Source organism: Coregonus lavaretus (assembly GCF_964263955.1).
Source record: "Coregonus lavaretus genome assembly, contig: HAP1_SCAFFOLD_4355, whole genome shotgun sequence".
Classification (NCBI taxonomy): domain Eukaryota; kingdom Metazoa; phylum Chordata; class Actinopteri; order Salmoniformes; family Salmonidae; genus Coregonus; species Coregonus lavaretus.
The window spans coordinates 15191-33926 of record NW_028158595.1 but is presented as its reverse complement, the minus strand read 5'-3'; the positions used below and the strand labels follow the sequence as shown (position 1 = coordinate 33926).

The 18736-nt window shown below is 46.5% G+C and overlaps 1 protein-coding gene across 2 annotated transcripts in view; it reads right to left on the bottom strand.

Moving 5' to 3' along the window:
• The window catches only part of LOC311123784 (STAM-binding protein-like A), a 31362-nt gene extending 15517 nt beyond the window's left edge, over positions 1-15845 (bottom strand). Inside the window, exons 1-8 of one of the 2 annotated variants that reach the window (XM_084198015.1) lie at positions 15637-15845; positions 9937-10161; positions 7320-7395; positions 5657-5752; positions 4913-5046; positions 4116-4369; positions 3168-3301; positions 2076-2213 (exon numbers count right to left, since the gene is read on the bottom strand). In XM_084198015.1, the coding sequence (XP_084054141.1) occupies positions 2076-2213; positions 3168-3301; positions 4116-4369; positions 4913-5046; positions 5657-5752; positions 7320-7395; positions 9937-10139 (1035 nt within the window). In that variant the 5' untranslated portion in view covers positions 10140-10161; positions 15637-15845. The remainder of the gene's footprint in view (positions 1-2075; positions 2214-3167; positions 3302-4115; positions 4370-4912; positions 5047-5656; positions 5753-7319; positions 7396-9936; positions 10162-15636) is intronic. The other variant, XM_084198016.1, reaches the window with a different exon arrangement.
• Positions 15846-18736: the final 2891 nt, after the last annotated feature.

Sequence of the window (18736 nt, the reverse complement as noted above, 5' to 3'; positions counted from 1 at the left end):
ACGGCAGCATTCGCGCAAAAAACAAAGCGCGAACCACCGCATTTAACCACTGCAAAGGTGACTGGGAATATGGCAGAATACAAACAGTGTAGTTATGCCCTCCGTAAGGCAATTAAACAGGCAAAACGCCAGTACAAAGACAGAGTGACACAATTCAATGGCTCAGACACGAAACGTATGTGGCAGGGACTCCAGACAGTCACGGATTTATAAAGGGAAAACCAGCCACGTCACAGACTCCTACGTCTTGCTCCCAGACAAGCTAAACACCTTCTTCACCCACTTTGAGGATAACACAGTGCTGCCGACACGGGCCGCTCCCGAGTTCTCGTTCTCCGTGGCTGATGTGAGTAAGACGTTTAAGTGTGTTAACCCTCGCAAGGCTGCCGGCCCAGATGGCATCCCTAGCCGCGTCCTCAGAGCATGCGCAGACCAGCTGGCTGGAGTGTTTACGGACATATTCAATCTCTCCCTATCCCAGTCTGCTGTCTCAACATGCTTCAAGATGGCCACCATTGTTTCTGTACCCAAGAAAGCGAAGGTAACTGAAGTAAATTACTATTGCCCCTGAAGCACTCACTTCTGTCATCATGAAGTGCTTTGAGAAGCTAGTTAAGGATCATATCACCTCCACCTTACCTGTCACCCTAGACCCACTGCAATTTGCTTACCGCCCCAATAGATCCAGGGATGATGCCATCGCCATCACACTGCCCACTGCCCTATCCCATCTGGACAAGAGGACTACCTATGTAAGAAGGCTGTTGATTGACTACAGCTCAGCCTTCTACACCATAGTACCCTCATTAAGCTCGGGGCCCTGGGTCTGAACCCCGCCCTGTGCAACTGAGTCCTGGACTTCCTGACGGGCCGCCCCCAGGTGGTGAAGGTAGGCAACAACACCTCCACTACGCTGATCCTCAACACAGGGGCCCCACAAGGGTGCGTCCTCAGCCCCCTCCTGTACTCCCTGTTCACCCATGACTGCAATCACAAGTTTGCAGACGACACAACAGTAGTAGGCCTGATTACAAACAATGACGAGACCACCAACAGGGAGGAGGTGAGGGCCCTGGCAGAGTGGTGCCAGGAAAATAACCTCTCCCTCAACAAAACGAAGGAGCCGATCGTGGACTTCAGGAGACAGCAGAGGGAGCGCGCCCCCATCCAGCTCGACTGTGAAAAGCTTCGAGTTCCTCGGCATACACATCACTGACAATCAGAAGTGGTCCACCCACACAGACAGTGTAGTGAAGAAGGCGCAACAGAGCCTCTTCAACCTCAGGAGGCTAAAGATATTTGGCTAGGCCCTAAGACCCTCACAAACTTTTACAGATGCACCATTGAGAGTGTCCCCTGTAGCTCAGTTGGTAGAGCATGGCGCTTGCAACGCCAGGGTTGTGGGTTCGTTTCCCACGGGGGGCCAGTATGAAAATGTATGCACTCACTAACTGTAAGTCGCTCTGGATAAGAGCGTCTGCTAAATGACTGGAAACACATTTCATGGAGCTCCCGACGAACAGTTATTGTGCTGACGTTGCTTCCAGAGGCAGTTTGGAACTCGGTAGAGTGTTGCAACCGAGGACAGACGATTTTTACGCGCTTCAGCACTCGGCGGTCCCGTTCTGTGAGCTTGTGTGGCCTACCACTTCGCGGCTGAGCCGTTGTTGCTCCTAGAAGTTCCCACTTCACAATAACAGCACTTACAGTTGACCGGGGCAGCTCTAGCAGGGCAGATATTCAACGAACTGACTTGTTGGAAAGGTGGCATCCTATGACGGTGCCACGTTGGAAGTCACTGAACTCTTTAGTAAGGCCATTCTACTGCCAATGTTTGTCTATGGAGATTGCATGGCTGTGTGCTCGATTTTATACACCTGTCAGCAACTGGTGTGGCTGAAATAGCCGTATCCACTAATTTGAAGGGGTGTCCACATACTGCTGTATATATGGTGTATCTCTGGTAGGGTTATCACAATAGCAGTTTGAAAACATAAAGCAGGCTTAACTCGCTGAGGAACATGTTTAACTGGTCCTAGATCAGCACTCCTAGAAGTGTCTCTGGTGTAACTCACATGTATCCACCCCAGGGTGATGAGGTCATACTGGTCCTGGATCAGAAACAGCTCCTCCTCGTTCTCCGTGTCGCAGTAGTCTGGTCCGCCGTTCTGCTTCGGCACGATCACATGGGTCACCGTGAACGCATTCCTCAGCTGGAACACACACAGGGTCAGACACACAGAGACAGACACACAGAGACAGACACACACAGAGACAGACACACAGAGACAGACACACAGAGACAGACACACAGAGACAGACACACAGAGACAGAGTCAGACAGACAGAGACAGACACACAGAGACAGACACACAGAGACAGACACACAGAGACAGAGTCAGACAGACAGAGACAGACACACAGAGACAGACAGACAGACAGAGACAGACAGACAGAGACAGACAGACAGACAGAGACAGACAGACAGAGACAGACAGACACACAGAGACAGACACACACAGAGACAGACACACAGAGACAGACACACAGAGACAGACACACAGAGACAGACACACAGAGACAGACACACAGAGACAGACACACAGAGACAGACACACAGAGACAGAGTCAGACAGACAGAGACAGACACACAGAGACAGACACACAGAGACAGAGTCAGACAGAGACAGACACACAGAGACAGACAGACAGAGACAGACAGACAGAGACAGACAGACAGACAGACAGAGACAGACAGACAGAGACAGACAGACAGACAGAGACAGACAGACAGAGACAGACACACAGAGACAGAGACAGACAGACAGACACAGACACACAGAGACAGACACACAGAGACAGACACACAGAGACAGACAGACACACAGAGACAGACACACAGAGACAGACACACAGAGACAGACACACAGAGACAGACACACACACACACAGAGACAGACACACAGAGACAGACAGACAGAGACAGACACACAGAGACAGACACACACAGAGACAGACACACAGAGACAGACAGACACACAGAGACAGACACACAGAGACAGACACACAGAGACAGACACACAGAGACAGACACACAGAGACAGACACACAGAGACAGACACACAGAGACAGACACACAGAGACAGACACACAGAGTTAGGTCTTACCAGTTTGCCACAGAGGATGCCACAGGTCTCCACAGCTCGTCTGGTGTTGGAATCAGCTAGTCTGAGGAAGCTGCTGCACAGCTCTGAGGGCACTGCCAGCTGCCGGATGCCATCCACCATGCCATCCATGGTGTCTGGACACAGGAGGGACAATACACCATCATGAATGATCATGTTGAGGACCACTTCAGAAAGAAGTGATTTAATAAATGTGTTATCCTCTCATTCAAATGTGAATCATGTGTTTAATTTAATTTGTATGTTTTATTTGCAAAGCCAAAATAAAATGATATTCTATTCTATGTTGTGGAGCCAGATGAAACATCCGTGGAGAAAAGTAGTTCAGAGTAGAAGAAGTTGATCAGCCTTTGAATCGTTCTATGTACACTGAGTGCACAAAACATTAGGAACATCTTCCAAATATTGAGTTGCGCCCCCTTTTGCCCTCAGAACAGCCTCAATTCGTCGGGGCACGGACTCTACAAGGTGTCGAAAGCGTTCCACAGGGATGCTGGCCCATGTTGACCCCAATGCTTCCCACAGTTGTGTCAAGTTGGCTGGATGTCCTTTGGGTGGTGGACCATTCTTGATTCACATAGGAAACTGTTGAGCGTGAAAAACCCAGCAGCATTGCAGTTCTTGACTCAAACCGGTGCGCCTGGCACCTACTACCATACCCTGTTCAAAGGCACTTAAATCTTTTGTCTTGCCCATTCACCCTCTGAATGGCACACATACACAATCTATGTCTCAATTGTCTCAAGGCTTAAAAATCCTTCTTTAACCGGTCTCCTCCCCTTCATCTACACTGACTGAAGTGGATTTAACAGGTGACATCAATAAGGGATCATAGCTTTCACCTGGATTCACCTGGTCAGTCTATGTCAGGGAAAAAGCAGGTGTTCCTAATGTTTTGTCCACTCAGCGTATGTGTGTGTGTGTACTCACTGTTGTTCCCACTAGGGCTGACCAGACCCCCAGGTTTGAGCGTCCGGTCGAAGGTGGGGAGTGCTGTGGGCCCGGTGCTTCCGCCAGGGGGTCTTCTCTGGATGGTGCTGTCCCCCGGGCTCAGAGGGGGGGTGGGGGCCAGGGGCAGGGAGGGGCCCTGGATCCCTGGGAGGAGGGGTGCGTCGGGGGGAGGGGCCCCAGGAGCATGAAACTCCTGAAGGATACGCAGTCTCTCCTTCTCCAGCTCCTGACGTCTGATTATGGAGTCACGTTAGGGTCAATATTGATTCATATTTGAATATTTTTTTAAAAGGTCCAGTGCAGCCGTTTTTATCTCAATATCCAATAATTTCTGGGTAACAACTAAGTACCTTACTGTGATTGTTTTCAATTGGTCAAAAAGAAACAAAAATAACTTCTTAGCAAAGAGCCATTTCTCAAGCAAGAATTTTGCCAGGACTGTCTGGGAGTGGTCTGAGTGGGAAGGGGAAAACAGGTGATGTCACCATGCAGGCCAAAACTCCATCCCACCAAAACAAAACTGCTCTTACACTAAAAAGGCATTCTCAACATTTTCAAAATGTCACAGTATTATTCCAACATAGTGTATATAAAACAGGAAAATCACGTTTTTGACTGCACTGGAAAATTAATGCAATATTCATCCAATCCAGTTTCAAATCATGAAATAGCCGACAAGTTGAATTTATGAATTCAAATTACATTTCTTAAATGCAAATGAAAAAAAAGGATTACATTCATATGAAGTTTCTGTTGGCAGTAAGGTTACTCCATACCTGATCATCTCCTCGAAGGCGCTGAACTGCTCTTGTTCCCGTTGGCGGCGCTGTAGCTCCATAACACGGTCCCGCTCTGCTTGCACCGCCTGCTGCTTCGACTGCTGCTGCGCCAGGGTGGCCTCCTCCGCTTTCTACACACACAGTATTATAATCAACCAAATCAGGTGGGCAGAGGGCTCTACTGGGGGTATATAGTTGGGTGGGCAGGAAGGTCTACAGGGGTGGACAGAGGGCTCTACTGGGGGTATATAGTTGTAAAATGGGCAGGAAGGTCTACAGGGGTGGACAGAGGGCTCTACTGGGGGTATATAGTTGGGTGGGCAGGAAGGTCTACAGGGGTGGACAGAGGGCTCTACTGGGGGTATATAGTTGTAAAATGGGCAGGAAGGTCTACAGGGGTGGACAGAGGGCTCTACTGGGGGTATATAGTTGGGTGGGCAGGAAGGTCTACAGGGGTGGACAGAGGGCTCTACTGGGGGTATATAGTTGGGTGGGCAGGAAGGTATACAGGGGTGGACAGAGGGCTCTACTGGGGGTATATAGTTGTAAAATGGGCAGGAAGGTCTACAGGGGTGGACAGAGGGCTCTACTGGGGGTATATAGTTGGGTGGGCAGGAAGGTCTACAGGGGTGGACAGAGGGCTCTACTGGGGGTATATAGTTGGGTGGGCAGGAAGGTCTACAGGGGTGGACAGAGGGCTCTACTGGGGGTATATAGTTGGGTGGGCAGGAGCCTTCTTACCTTTTTGATGAGATACTGTGCATGCTCCTGCTCATATATCTTGAGAAGAGCCTTCTTCAGCACCTCTGCTTGAGGGAAGGCCACCTCCTTCAGTCTCTGTTGGGACAGATGAGAGCATGTCACATCAAAACAGAGAACCGTAGAGGTCCTAGAGCAGTGTGGAGGACCAGGGTTGGGATGTTGGGGGGGGTACTAGTGGATCAGGGTTGGGTTGTTGGGGGATACTGGAGGACCTGGAGGACCAGGGTTGGGATGTTGGGGGGGGATACTGGAGGATCAGGGTTGGGTTGTTGGGGGGGGATACTAGTGGATCAGGGTTGGGTTGTTGGGGGGGGATACTAGTGGATCAGGGTTGGGTTGTTGGGGGGGATACTGGAGGATCAGGGTTGGGTTGGGTTGTTGGGGGGGATACTAGTGGATCAGGGTTGGGTTGGGTTGTTGGGGGGGATACTAGTGGATCAGGGTTGGGTTGTTGGGGGATACTGGAGGACCTGGAGGACCAGGGTTGGGTTGTTGGGGGGGGATACTGGAGGATCAGGGTTGGGTTGTTGGGGGGGATACTGGAGGATCAGGGTTGGGTTGTTGGGGGGGATACTAGTGGATCAGGGTTGGGTTGTTGGGGGGGATACTAGTGGATCAGGGTTGGATTGTTGGGGGGGATACTGGAGGATCAGGGTTGGGTTGTTGGGGGATACTGGAGGACCTGGAGGACCAGGGTTGGGTTGTTGGGGGGTACTGGAGGATCAGGGTTGGGTTGTTGGGGGGGATACTGGAGGATCAGGGTTGGGTTGTTGGGGGGGGTAGTGGAGGACCAGGGTTGGATTGTTGGGGGGGGATACTAGTGGATCAGGGTTGGGTTGTTGGAGGGTACTGGAGAACCAGGGTTGGGTTGTTGGGGGGGGATACTGGAGGACCAGGGTTGGGTTGTTGGGGGGGATACTGGAGGACCAGGGTTGGGTTGTTGGGGGGGATACTAGTGGATCAGGGTTGGATTGTTGGGGGGTACTGGTGGACCAGGGTTGGGTTGTTGGGGGGTACTGGTGGACCAGGGTTGGGTTGTTGGGGGGTACTGGTGGACCAGGGTTGGGTTGTTGGGGGGGGGGGGGGGGGGGGATACTGGAGGACCAGGGTTGGGTTGTTGGGGGGTACTGGTGGACCAGGGTTGGGTTGTTGGGGGGTACTGGAGGACCAGGGTTGGGTTGTTGGGGGGGATACTGGAGGACCAGGGTTGGGTTGTTGGGGGGGATACTAGTGGATCAGGGTTGGATTGTTGGGGGGTACTGGTGGACCAGGGTTGGGTTGTTGGGGGGTACTGGTGGACCAGGGTTGGGTTGTTGGGGGGTACTGGTGGACCAGGGTTGGGTTGTTGGGGGGGGGGGGGGGGGGGGGGGGATACTGGAGGACCAGGGTTGGGTTGTTGGGGGGTACTGGTGGACCAGGGTTGGGTTGTTGGGGGGTACTGGTGGACCAGGGTTGGGTTGTTGGGGGGTACTGGTGGACCAGGGTTGGGTTGTTGGGGGGGGGGGGATACTGGAGGACCAGGGTTGGGTTGTTGGGGGGTACTGGTGGACCAGGGTTGGGTTGTTGGGGGGGGGGGGTACTGGTGGACCAGGGTTGGGAAACACTGTCCTAGAACACTACGCATTAGAATCTAGAATCCTACCTTCAAGGTGTCCTTCTTCTCTGGAATGTTGGCTGTTTTGTAGTCTCTGTGTTTAGGAAGCTTCTCAATGAACAGCCTGAATAGAAACATTATGACAAACAGAAACACATCTTCGTAACGTTGCAGAAATCTGAAACGTTTGGTACAGAAATGATGCAGAAAAGCTAATCCATGCTTTTGTCACTTCTAGATTAGACTACTGCAATGCTCTTCTCTCCGGCTACCCGGATAAAGCACTGAATAAACTTCAGTTAGTGCTAAACGCAGCTGCTAGAATCTTGACTACAACCCAAAAAACTTGATCATATTACTCCAGTGCTAGCCTCTCTACACTGGCTTCCTGTTAAGGCTAGGGCTGATTTCAAGGTTTTACTGCTAACCTACAAAGCATTATATGGACTTGCTCCTACCTATCTCTCTGATTTGGTTCTGCCGTACATACCTACCCGTACGCTACGGTCACAAGACGCAGGCCTCCTTATTGTCCCTAGAATTTCTAATATAAACAGCTGGAGGCAGGGCTTTCTCCTATAGAGCTCCATTTTCATGGAATGGTCTGCCTATCCATGTGAGAGACGCAGACTCGGTCTCGACCTTTAAGTCTTTCCTGAAGACTCATCTCTTCAGTAGGTCCTATGATTGAGTGTAGTCTGGCCCAGGGGTGCGAAGGTGACCAGTAAGGCACTGGAGTGACTGTTTCTGTCTGGCCGGCTCCCCTCTCTCCACTGGGATCCTCTGCCTCTGACCCTGTTACGGGGGCTGAGTCACTGGCTTACTAGTGCTCTTCCATGCCGTCCCTAGGAGGGGTGCGTCACGTCGTGCCAGGCTTTATTGAGCTATACTCGATTTGAGTGGGTTGAGTCACTGACGTGATCTTCCTCCTCGGCTCGTGCAGTGGAGGAGATCTTTGTGGGCTTTACTCAGCCTTGTCTCAGGGTAGTAGGTTGGTGGGCTATACTCAGCCTTGTCTCAGGGTAGTAGGTTGGTGGGCTATACTCAGCCTTGTCTCAGGGTAGTAGGTTGGTGGGCTATACTCAGCCTTGTCTCAGGGTAGTAGGTTGGTGGGCTATACTCGGCCTTGTCTCAGGGTAGTAGGTTGGTGGGCTATACTCAGCCTTGTCTCAGGGTAGTAGGTTGGTGGGCTATACTCAGCCTTGTCTCAGGGTAGTAGGTTGGTGGGCTATACTCAGCCTTGTCTCAGGGTAGTAGGTTGGTGGGCTATACTCAGCCTTGTCTCAGGGTAGTAGGTTGGTGGTCTATACTCAGCCTTGTCTCAGGGTAGTAGGTTGGTGGGCTATACTCAGCCTTGTCTCAGGGTAGTAGGTTGGTGGGCTATACTCAGCCTTGTCTCAGGGTAGTAGGTTGGTGGTCTATACTCAGCCTTGTCTCAGGGTAGTAGGTTGGTGGGCTATACTCAGCCTTGTCTCAGGGTAGTAGGTTGGTGGGCTATACTCGGCCTTGTCTCAGGGTAGTAGGTTGGTGGGCTATACTCAGCCTTGTCTCAGGGTAGTAGGTTGGTGGGCTATACTCAGCCTTGTCTCAGGGTAGTAGGTTGGTGGGCTATACTCAGCCTTGTCTCAGAGTAGGTTGGTGGGCTATACTCAGCCTTGTCTCAGGGTAGTAGGTTGGTGGTCTATACTCAGCCTTGTCTCAGGGTAGTAGGTTGGTGGGCTATACTCAGCCTTGTCTCAGGGTAGTAGGTTGGTGGGCTATACTCAGCCTTGTCTCAGGGTAGTAGGTTGGTGGTCTGTTGATATCCCTCTGGTGGTGTGGGGGCTGTGCTTTGGCAAAGTGGGTGGGGTTATATGCTGCCTGGTTGGCCCTGTCCGGGGGTATCGTCGGACGGGGCCACAGTGTCCCCCGACCTCCCCCCGTCTCAGCCTCCATTATCTATGCTGCAATAGTCTATGTGCCGGGGGGCTAGGGTCAGTCTGTTATATCTGGTGTTATTCTCCTGTCTCATCCGGTGTCCTGTGTGAATTTAAGTATGATCCCTCTAATTCTCTCTCTCTCTCCCTCCCCTCCCGGAGGACCTGAGCCCTAGGACCATGCCTCAGGACTACCTGGCCTGATGACTCCTGGCCGTCCCCAGTCCACCTGGTCGTGCTGCTGCTCCAGTTTCCACTCTTCTGCCTGCGGCTATGGAACCCTGACCTGTTCACCGGACGTGCTACCATGTCCCAGACCTGCTGTTTTCAACTCTCCCTCTCTCTACCGCACCTGCTATTTCAACCTCTAAATGGCCGGCTATGAAAAGCCAAGTGACATTTACTCCTGATGTACTGACCTGTTGCAACCTCTACAACCACTGTGATTATTATTTGATTGATTGATTGATTGATTGTCCCCAGTCCACCTGCTTGTGCTGCGGCTCCCTGACCTGTTCACCGGATGTGTCCCGGACCTACCTACCTAGGTGTGGGTAGCCTATATTAACTTCATATTAATTATTATATGCCATTTAGCAGACGCTTTTATCCAAAGCCACTTACAGTCATGTGTGCATACATTTTTACGTATGGGTGGTCCCGGGGATCGAACCCACTACCCTGGCGTTACAACCGCCGTGCTCTACCAGCTGAGCTACAGAGGAACACGTTTCACCAACTCAACTTACGTGATGTACTTGTTGTAGAGTACGAAGGCGTGCTCGGTGTTCCCCTCCTCAGTGTAGATGTTGGCCATGCGGATCATCTCCATGCCGGACCTGAAGTACCTCCGGGGGGGAACATCCTCGTTCACGTCCACAGAGCTGCCCTTCTTGGTCAGGGCACGGACACGGTCTTCAGGGGGCAGGCTGACATCAGTGTGGTCCGCCATCCGGAACTTTCTCCCTACACACCTGACAGGAAATCAAACCATTGTTAGTCTGCTTCAGAAATTGCACCCTATATATAGTGCACTATTTTTGACCAGCTGGCTATCGGGTCGGCTCGCTGGGGTTCCACCCACCTCACCTACAGACCTGACAGGGAGTTCAGTTAATCAATCAAATGTATTGATTAAGCTCTAGTTTCCATTAGCACTTGTCACGGAGGGCGCGTTCCACAGCTAAGGCGAGGCAACAACCAATGGTTGCGTGCCATGTCATCGACTGTGTCAGACTGGCGAAATGCTATAACGTGATGTGGTTAGCTGATACTTAAAATATCTATCCAGGCGTTGTAAGATCTGCTAGGTTTCAGCAAAGTCTAAGCATCGGAACGCGCCCAAAGGAGAGACTTTGTTCTTCACTGACTAATGAAAACTTAAAATATGATACTGTAAAATCACATTGGATGCGTTTACACAGGCAGCCCAATTGTAACGTGATTAAGCGTTCATTAGTCAGTGAAGAAGTGAGTCTCTCCTGGTGACAACAAACCATGGCATGACGACACGGGACAGGCTATACGGACACTCCTGGTGCCCAAATTGATGACGTATTACATTTACATTTACATTTTAGTCATTTAGCAGACGCTCTTATCCAGAGCGACTTACAGTTAGTGAATACATTTTTTATTTTATACTGGCCCCCCGTGGGAATCAAACCCACAACCCTGGCGTTGCAAACGCCATGCTCTATCAACTGAGCTACATCCCTGCCGGCCATTCCCTCCCCTACCCTGGACGACGCTGGGCCAATTGTGCACCGCCCATGAGTCTCCCGGTCACGGCCGGCTACGACAGAGCCTGGATTCTAACCAGGATCTCTAGTGGCACAGTTAGCACTGCGATGCAGTGCCTTAGACCACTGCGCCACTCAGGATGTCGCGCAGCACACGTATGTCGCGCAGCTGCGAGTCACGTGGAGACGAATGGATTGAGTTCAGTCCTGATGAGCCCTTCCCAGCTAGCTAATGTACGCTGGCTAGCTGGCAGCAACAGCAGCATAGCGCTTGGATAAAACCTGGAAAAGTTGTTTATTTCGATGTGCCTGGGAGAAGTAACTTTGTAGTATTGGTCACCAGCTGTTTCTGTGTTGCTGGCATATTAGTCCCACTAGATTATATTCTGACCAGGATAGCAGCCTATGAGTCGTTCCAGGTTATTTCAGCCAGCCATGACACCCACCATCTCAGATTGTTCTGAAATAGTTTCTGTAGTTAGATTGGCATCCTGAAACATTATTTTTGTTGAAATGTAATTTTATATCTGAGAACATAAGCTAATTGATTGCACCCAAATTGCCAAATTGTAATTGATTGGATTCAGATTATATTCAATATAGTACCAAACATTCGATTTGGACCAAACTTGTTCCTACCAATGAGGAAGACATGAAGAATCCCCAGAAAATGTCTAAAGCCACCCCACTCCCACCCCAACAATCAGCATAGAGTATGAGTTCTCTATGAAGCTGTGGTATGAGTTCTCTATGAAGCTGTGGTATGAGTTCTCTATGAAGCTGTGGTATGAGTTCTCTATGAAGCTGTGGTATGAGTTCTCTATGAAGCTGTGGTATGAGTTCTCTATGAAGCTGTGGTATGAGTTCTCTATGAAGCTGTGGTATGAGTTCTCTATGAAGCTGTGGTATGAGTTCTCTATGAAGCTGTGGTATGAGTTCTCTATGAAGCTGTGGTATGAGTTCTCTATGAAGCTGTGGTATGAGTTCTCTATGAAGCTGTGGTATGAGTTCTCTATGAAGCTGTGGTATGGAGTTCTCTATGAAGCTGTGGTATGAGTTCTCTATGAAGCTGTGGTATGAGTTCTCTATGAAGCTGTGGTATGAGTTCTCTATGAAGCTGTGGTATGAGTTCTCTATGAAGCTGTGGTATGAGTTCTCTATGAAGCTGTGGTATGAGTTCTCTATGAAGCTGTGGCTTGGAGTTCTCTATGAAGCTGTGGCTTGGAGTTCTCTATGAAGCTGTGGTATGAGTTCTCTATGAAGCTGTGGTATGAGTTCTCTATGAAGCTGTGGTATGAGTTCTCTATGAAGCTGTGGTATGAGTTCTCTATGAAGCTGTGGTATGAGTTCTCTATGAAGCTGTGGTATGAGTTCTCTATGAAGCTGTGGTATGAGTTCTCTATGAAGCTGTGGTATGAGTTCTCTATGAAGCTGTGGTATGAGTTCTCTATGAAGCTGTGGTATGAGTTATCTATGAAGCTGTGGTATGAGTTCTCTATGAAGCTGTGGTATGAGTTCTCTATGAAGCTGTGGCTTGGAGTTCTCTATGAAGCTGTGGCTTGGAGTTCTCTATGAAGCTGTGGTATGAGTTCTCTATGAAGCTGTGGTATGAGTTCTCTATGAAGCTGTGGTATGAGTTCTCTATGAAGCTGTGGTATGAGTTCTCTATGAAGCTGTGGCATGAGTTCTCTATGAAGCTGTGGTATGAGTTCTCTATGAAGCTGTGGTAGGAGTTCTCTATGAAGCTGTGGTAGGAGTTCTCTATGAAGCTGTGGTAGGAGTTCTCTATGAAGCTGTGGTAGGAGTTCTCTATGAAGCTGTGGTATGAGTTCTCTATGAAGCTGTGGTATGAGTTCTCTATGAAGCTGTGGTATGAGTTCTCTATGAAGCTGTGGTATGAGTTCTCTATGAAGCTGTGGTATGAGTTCTCTATGAAGCTGTGGTATGAGTTCTCTATGAAGCTGTGGTATGAGTTCTCTATGAAGCTGTGGTATGAGTTCTCTATGAAGCTGTGGCTTGGAGTTCTCTATGAAGCTGTGGTATGAGTTCTCTATGAAGCTGTGGTATGAGTTCTCTATGAAGCTGTGGTATGAGTTCTCTATGAAGCTGTGGTATGAGTTCTCTATGAAGCTGTGGCATGAGTTCTCTATGAAGCTGTGGCTTGGAGTTCTCTATGAAGCTGTGGTATGAGTTCTCTATGAAGCTGTGGTATGAGTTCTCTATGAAGCTGTGGTATGAGTTCTCTATGAAGCTGTGGTATGAGTTCTCTATGAAGCTGTGGTATGAGTTCTCTATGAAGCTGTGGTATGAGTTCTCTATGAAGCTGTGGTATGAGTTCTCTATGAAGCTGTGGTAGGAGTTCTCTATGAAGCTGTGGTAGGAGTTCTCTATGAAGCTGTGGTAGGAGTTCTCTATGAAGCTGTGGTATGAGTTCTCTATGAAGCTGTGGTATGAGTTCTCTATGAAGCTGTGGTATGAGTTCTCTATGAAGCTGTGGTATGAGTTCTCTATGAAGCTGTGGCTTGGAGTTTTGCTTCTATACGATCAAATGTATTCCCTGTGAATCTGGTGATGTATTTTCCCCTGTTGAGAGGAAATATTAATTGAAGTTGCTTGCATTATTTACCATAAAGTAGTGTGACAGTACCAGGTTTTGACCACTAGATGCTGCTGTTCCTGCTCTACTATTTTATCTATTTTGCTGGTCTCTTGTGTTTATCAAATAGATCACATTTCCTTTGCAACTTTGGGTAGAAAACCAATAGATTTGGTTCATGATGAAAATACATGGTGTGGTCATCCTCACTATTCAAGCCAGTCCTCCATGAAAGCAAATCCGTTTGTCCTTCTTTTATGCTTAATCTGTGTCCAGGAAACGGCACCTTTGTGTGTGGTTTATTCCCTTCAAAAAAGGTCTGGATTCATTACTGTTCCTGACCATTCCTGGTGAACAAGCAAACCATTAGGTTACAGCAGTTCTAAATGGTTTCAATGTTATGGTATCTAATGGTCTTCAATGGTAAAAGTCCCAAACACACACTGTATTGTGTTTTGCGGTGGTAATGTTGTTTGGTTTAATGGTAAATGTCACTAATCACACTACATATTGAGCTGATTCACCGCTTCGACCAGCCTTTATGCCTGTGCACACCGCTCAGGTAGCTTAGTGGGTAAGAGCGTTGTGCCAGTAACCGAAAGGTCGCTGGTTCTAATCCCCGAGCCGACTAGGTGAAAGATCTGTCGATGTGCCCTTGAGCAAGGCACTTAACCCTAATTGCTCCTGTAAGTCGCTCTGGATAAGAGCGTCTGCTAAATGACTAAAATGTAAAAATGCTTCAACCAGCCTTTATGCCTGTGCTCACCGCTTTCAAAAATGAATCTATTAGCACTTCACTCAGAGCACACAGCTCTCCTGCCAGTCAATGTTGTTGCCTGAGGTGGGATGTAGGATTCGTATTTCTTTGTGTGATTATCAGCTATGAAATAAAACAGCAGAAATACATTGAAAAACAGCTACTGCTGCATTTTTCTACAATAAATCTCAACTCACACGTGCTCATACTTGACTTTTGACCATTTTCATTCGCAAATGTAATGCTCACACTGTAGAGCACTGCAATTTGACCACCCGCCAACGTGGCTGGTAAAATAGACATTCTTACCCACCAATACCCAGTGCTTGATTTTGACTGAAATAGACGCAGGTAATCATATTGGGTGCCGGTCCTCTTTATATTTAGGTGCAGGAGCTCCACAATACTTTTGAGCTAATATTCTATAAGAGGAACAGGAGCTCAAGCAGTAGAACATTTGAGGTGCTGGTACTCCGCTCCAGTGAACTGCCCAAGTCAAGCACTGCCAATACCTAAATCTATCCACATTTGGCGGGTGGTTAATTTTAATAATAATAATAATAATTTTATATAATTATATATTATTAATTAACACCCGCCAAATGTGGATAGATGTATGTATTGGCAGTGCTTGACTTGGGCAGGAGCTCAATTGACTGATTTCTTTATATGAACTGTAACGCAGTAAAATCTTTGAAATTGTTGCATTTTGTGTTTATATTTTTGTTCAGTTTATATTGAAATATATTATATTTCCGTATGGGTAGATTTCATGAAAAAGTTGTTTTAGGTGTTTGAAAAATTCTCCAACCCCTCCGGACCGACCCCCAGCCATCCGTTGCTCCACAGATTTCTGGGGTGACGCTCCTGCTGGGAAGGGCTCAGTAGGAACCAGTTCGTCACCACTCGACTCTCCCTGCGCGACATACGGACAACAGCCTCTCCCTGATGACACACACTGTTATAAAGTGTCCACAATTAAGTATTCTTATGTATATTAAGTATTATGTGCATAAACATTAGTGCTTTTTTTCCCCCCACAATTTTGGACTAGCTAGTCAACAGAAACGTCTGAGCATGCTGAATCTGTCGCTAGCCAAGTTTAGTTGGCCCTGATTTCTCCATATCATGTTTGGGCTGCTAACTAGCTAGTTAGCTAGCCGTGACCGATGTGAAGTTAACCTCAATGGGCGACTTGCTAGCTAGACATGACCGATTTGAAGTTACCCATACACTTGATGTATGCTAACTAGACATGTTTCACCATCATCCCATACTGAAAAACATGAATTGCAGGGTCAAGATTGATTTACCAGCTGTTCTAACAGTAGCTAGCTTAGCAAAACTAACTTACGTTCGGTTGTTTTCAAATTCTCAGCTGGTTGCGCGAGGAAATCTGTAGTTTTCACCAACAAATATGTATCAACGAGTATATCATGAAATTCAGGGCCTATTTATCGTTGTCTTTATCAAGTAAATGTTCAGTTTAGTAAATAATTAGGTGGCTAATTGCTACAACTGTCTACTTCCGCATCTCCAACAGCGTCTCGTCAGCAGCACTATAAAATGACTTCCGGGTCACGGAATTTCGGTATTGTTCAAAATAAAAGTCCTATACACAACAGTATAAAAGTGTTATTATGTGTATTTATTGATGATATACGAAAAATAATTGTCTCAACATTCATGTTTAAGTGACATTTGCATTAAGTTTGGGTTAGGTCAAATCCCAGCTAGCAAAGAGGTTTTGGCCCAATCCAACCATATTTCGGTGCGACATTATACGTCATATTGAAAGACTGCCCAGAATCGACCAGAGTACATCGGGTTGATTTCTTCTTCTGCCAGAACTAAACCGACACTGCCGATGAAATTCATATTAATATTACCCATCCACCCCAGATAGTTTTCAATTCAGTTGCATTACACTATATCAAAATACAAACAGCTATAACAACCTTAAATAATGAACAAGTAGACATATACTCATTACTCAGAATTGTATTTTATTATTTTAACAGGAAAGATATTACAATTCATTCAAAAAATCACATAGGGAGTAGGGAGCAGAGCCCACATCCACGACATCAGAGCCCACGTCCACGACATCAGAGCCCACATCAGACCAGCTGCAGCATGGCCTGTGACTCAAACTGGCCTGTAACTAAAAACTAGCCTTTCACTACAACCAATACCATTGACATCAATCTCTCTCTGGTCATGGTTTTACAAGTTTTGAAATCTCACTGCAGTATCAACTTTGCCATGGGGCCATTTTGAAATATAATTGTAACATGGTCTGAGAATAACAATAATATACTAATAATATATACTTTACTAGTGTCAATATACTAATAGTATATACTTTACTAGTGTCAATATACTAATAGTATATACTTTACTAGTGTCAATATACTAATAGTATATACTTTACTAGTGTCAATATACTAATAGTATATACTTTACTAGTGTCAATATACTAATAGTATATACTTTACTAGTGTCAATATACTAATAATATATACTTTACTAGTGTCAATATACTAATAATATATACTTTACTAGTGCCAATATACTATTAATATATACTTTACTAGTGTCAATATACTAATAATATATACTTTACTAGTGTCAATATACTAATAATATATACTTTACTAGTGTCAATATACTAATAATATATACTTTACTAGTGTCAATATACTAATAATATATACTTTACTAGTGTCAATATACTAATAATATATACTTTACTAGTGCCAATATACTAATAATATATACTTTACTAGTGCCAATATACTAATAATATATACTTTACTAATGTCTTTTGAAGCGCATTTTGGCCAGTTTTATAGTAAAGAGAAAAATGGTTTCAAGTTATAAGACAGACATTATGTGCATGGCCTTATACATCTAAGTGATGAATATTATCTCAGGGTTTCTTTTTCAAAACTTCTTAGGTTTAAAAAATGGTTTCAAGTTATAAGACAGATGTCAGAGTTTGACCCTCTGATGGCTGTGGTGAAGGACCATGTGGAAATATCTCACAATGATGGTCCTATTCCACAACAGCTCAGATGTCCAGACGTCAAAACTATGAAATAACACATATGGAATCATCTAGTAACCAAAAAAGTGTTAAACAAATATATATATTTGCCTTGATGACAGCTTTGCACACTCTTGGCATTCTCTCAACCAGCTTCATGAGGTAGTCACCTGGAATGCATTTCAATTAACAGGTGTGCTTTCTTAAAAGTTAATTTTGTGGAATTTCTTTCCTTCTTAATGCGTTTGAGCCAAACAGTTGTGTTGTAACAAGGTAGGGGGTATACAGAAGATAGCCCTATTTGGTAAAAGACCAAGTCCATATTATGGCAAGAACAGCTCAAATAAGCAAAGAGAAACGACAATCCTGGAGTCCAAATTGGAGATTTTTGGTTCCAACCGCCGTGTCTTTGTGAGACGCAGTGTGGGTGAATGGATGATCTCCGCATGTGCATTTCCCACCGTAAAACATGGAGGAGGAGGTGTTTTGGTGTGGGGGTGCTTTGCTGGTGACACTGTCTGTGATTTCTTTAGAATTCAAGGCACACTTAACCAGCATGGCTACCACAGCATTCTGCAGCGATACGCCATCCCATCTGGTTTGGGCTTAATGGGACTATCATTTGTTTTTCAACAGGACAATTACCCAACACACCTCCAGGCTGTGTAAGGGCTATTTTACCAAGAAGGAGAGTGATGGAGTGCTGCATCAGATGACCTGGCCTCCACAATCCCCCGACCCTAACCAAATTAAGATGGTTTGGGATGAGTCGGACCGCAGAGTGAAGGAAAAGCAGCCAACAAGTGCTCAGCATATGTGGGAACTCCTTCAAGACTGTTGGAAAAGCATTCCAGGTGAAGCTGGTTGAGAGAATGCCAAGAGTGTGCAAAGCTGTCATCAAGGCAAAGGGTGGCTATTTGAAGAATCTCAAAGGGTGGCTATTTGAAGAATCTCAAATATAAAATATATTTAGATTTAACACTTTGTTGGTTACTACATGATTCCATATGCGTTATTTCATAGTTTTCAAATCAAATCAAATTGTATTTGTCACATACACGTGTTTAGCAGATGTTATTGCGGGTGTAGCGAAATCCTTGTGCTTCTAGCTCCGACAGTGCAGTAATATCTGTGTTTTGATGTCTTCACTATTATTCTACAATGTAAGAAAATAGTAAAAATAAAGAAAAACCCTTGAATGAGAAGGGGTGTCCAAACGTTTGACCAGTGGTGTAGCGTGGAACCCCGTATTATCGGCATATTCAACAGCGTTTAAGAAATATATTACCTTCAACAGTGTTATCTTGTGATCAAGCCTTCAATGTTATGCGATTATTTGACATTTCAGTGGAAATACTACTATTATCAGCTTTTTGATAAGCGGTTTAGCAAATAAATACATCCC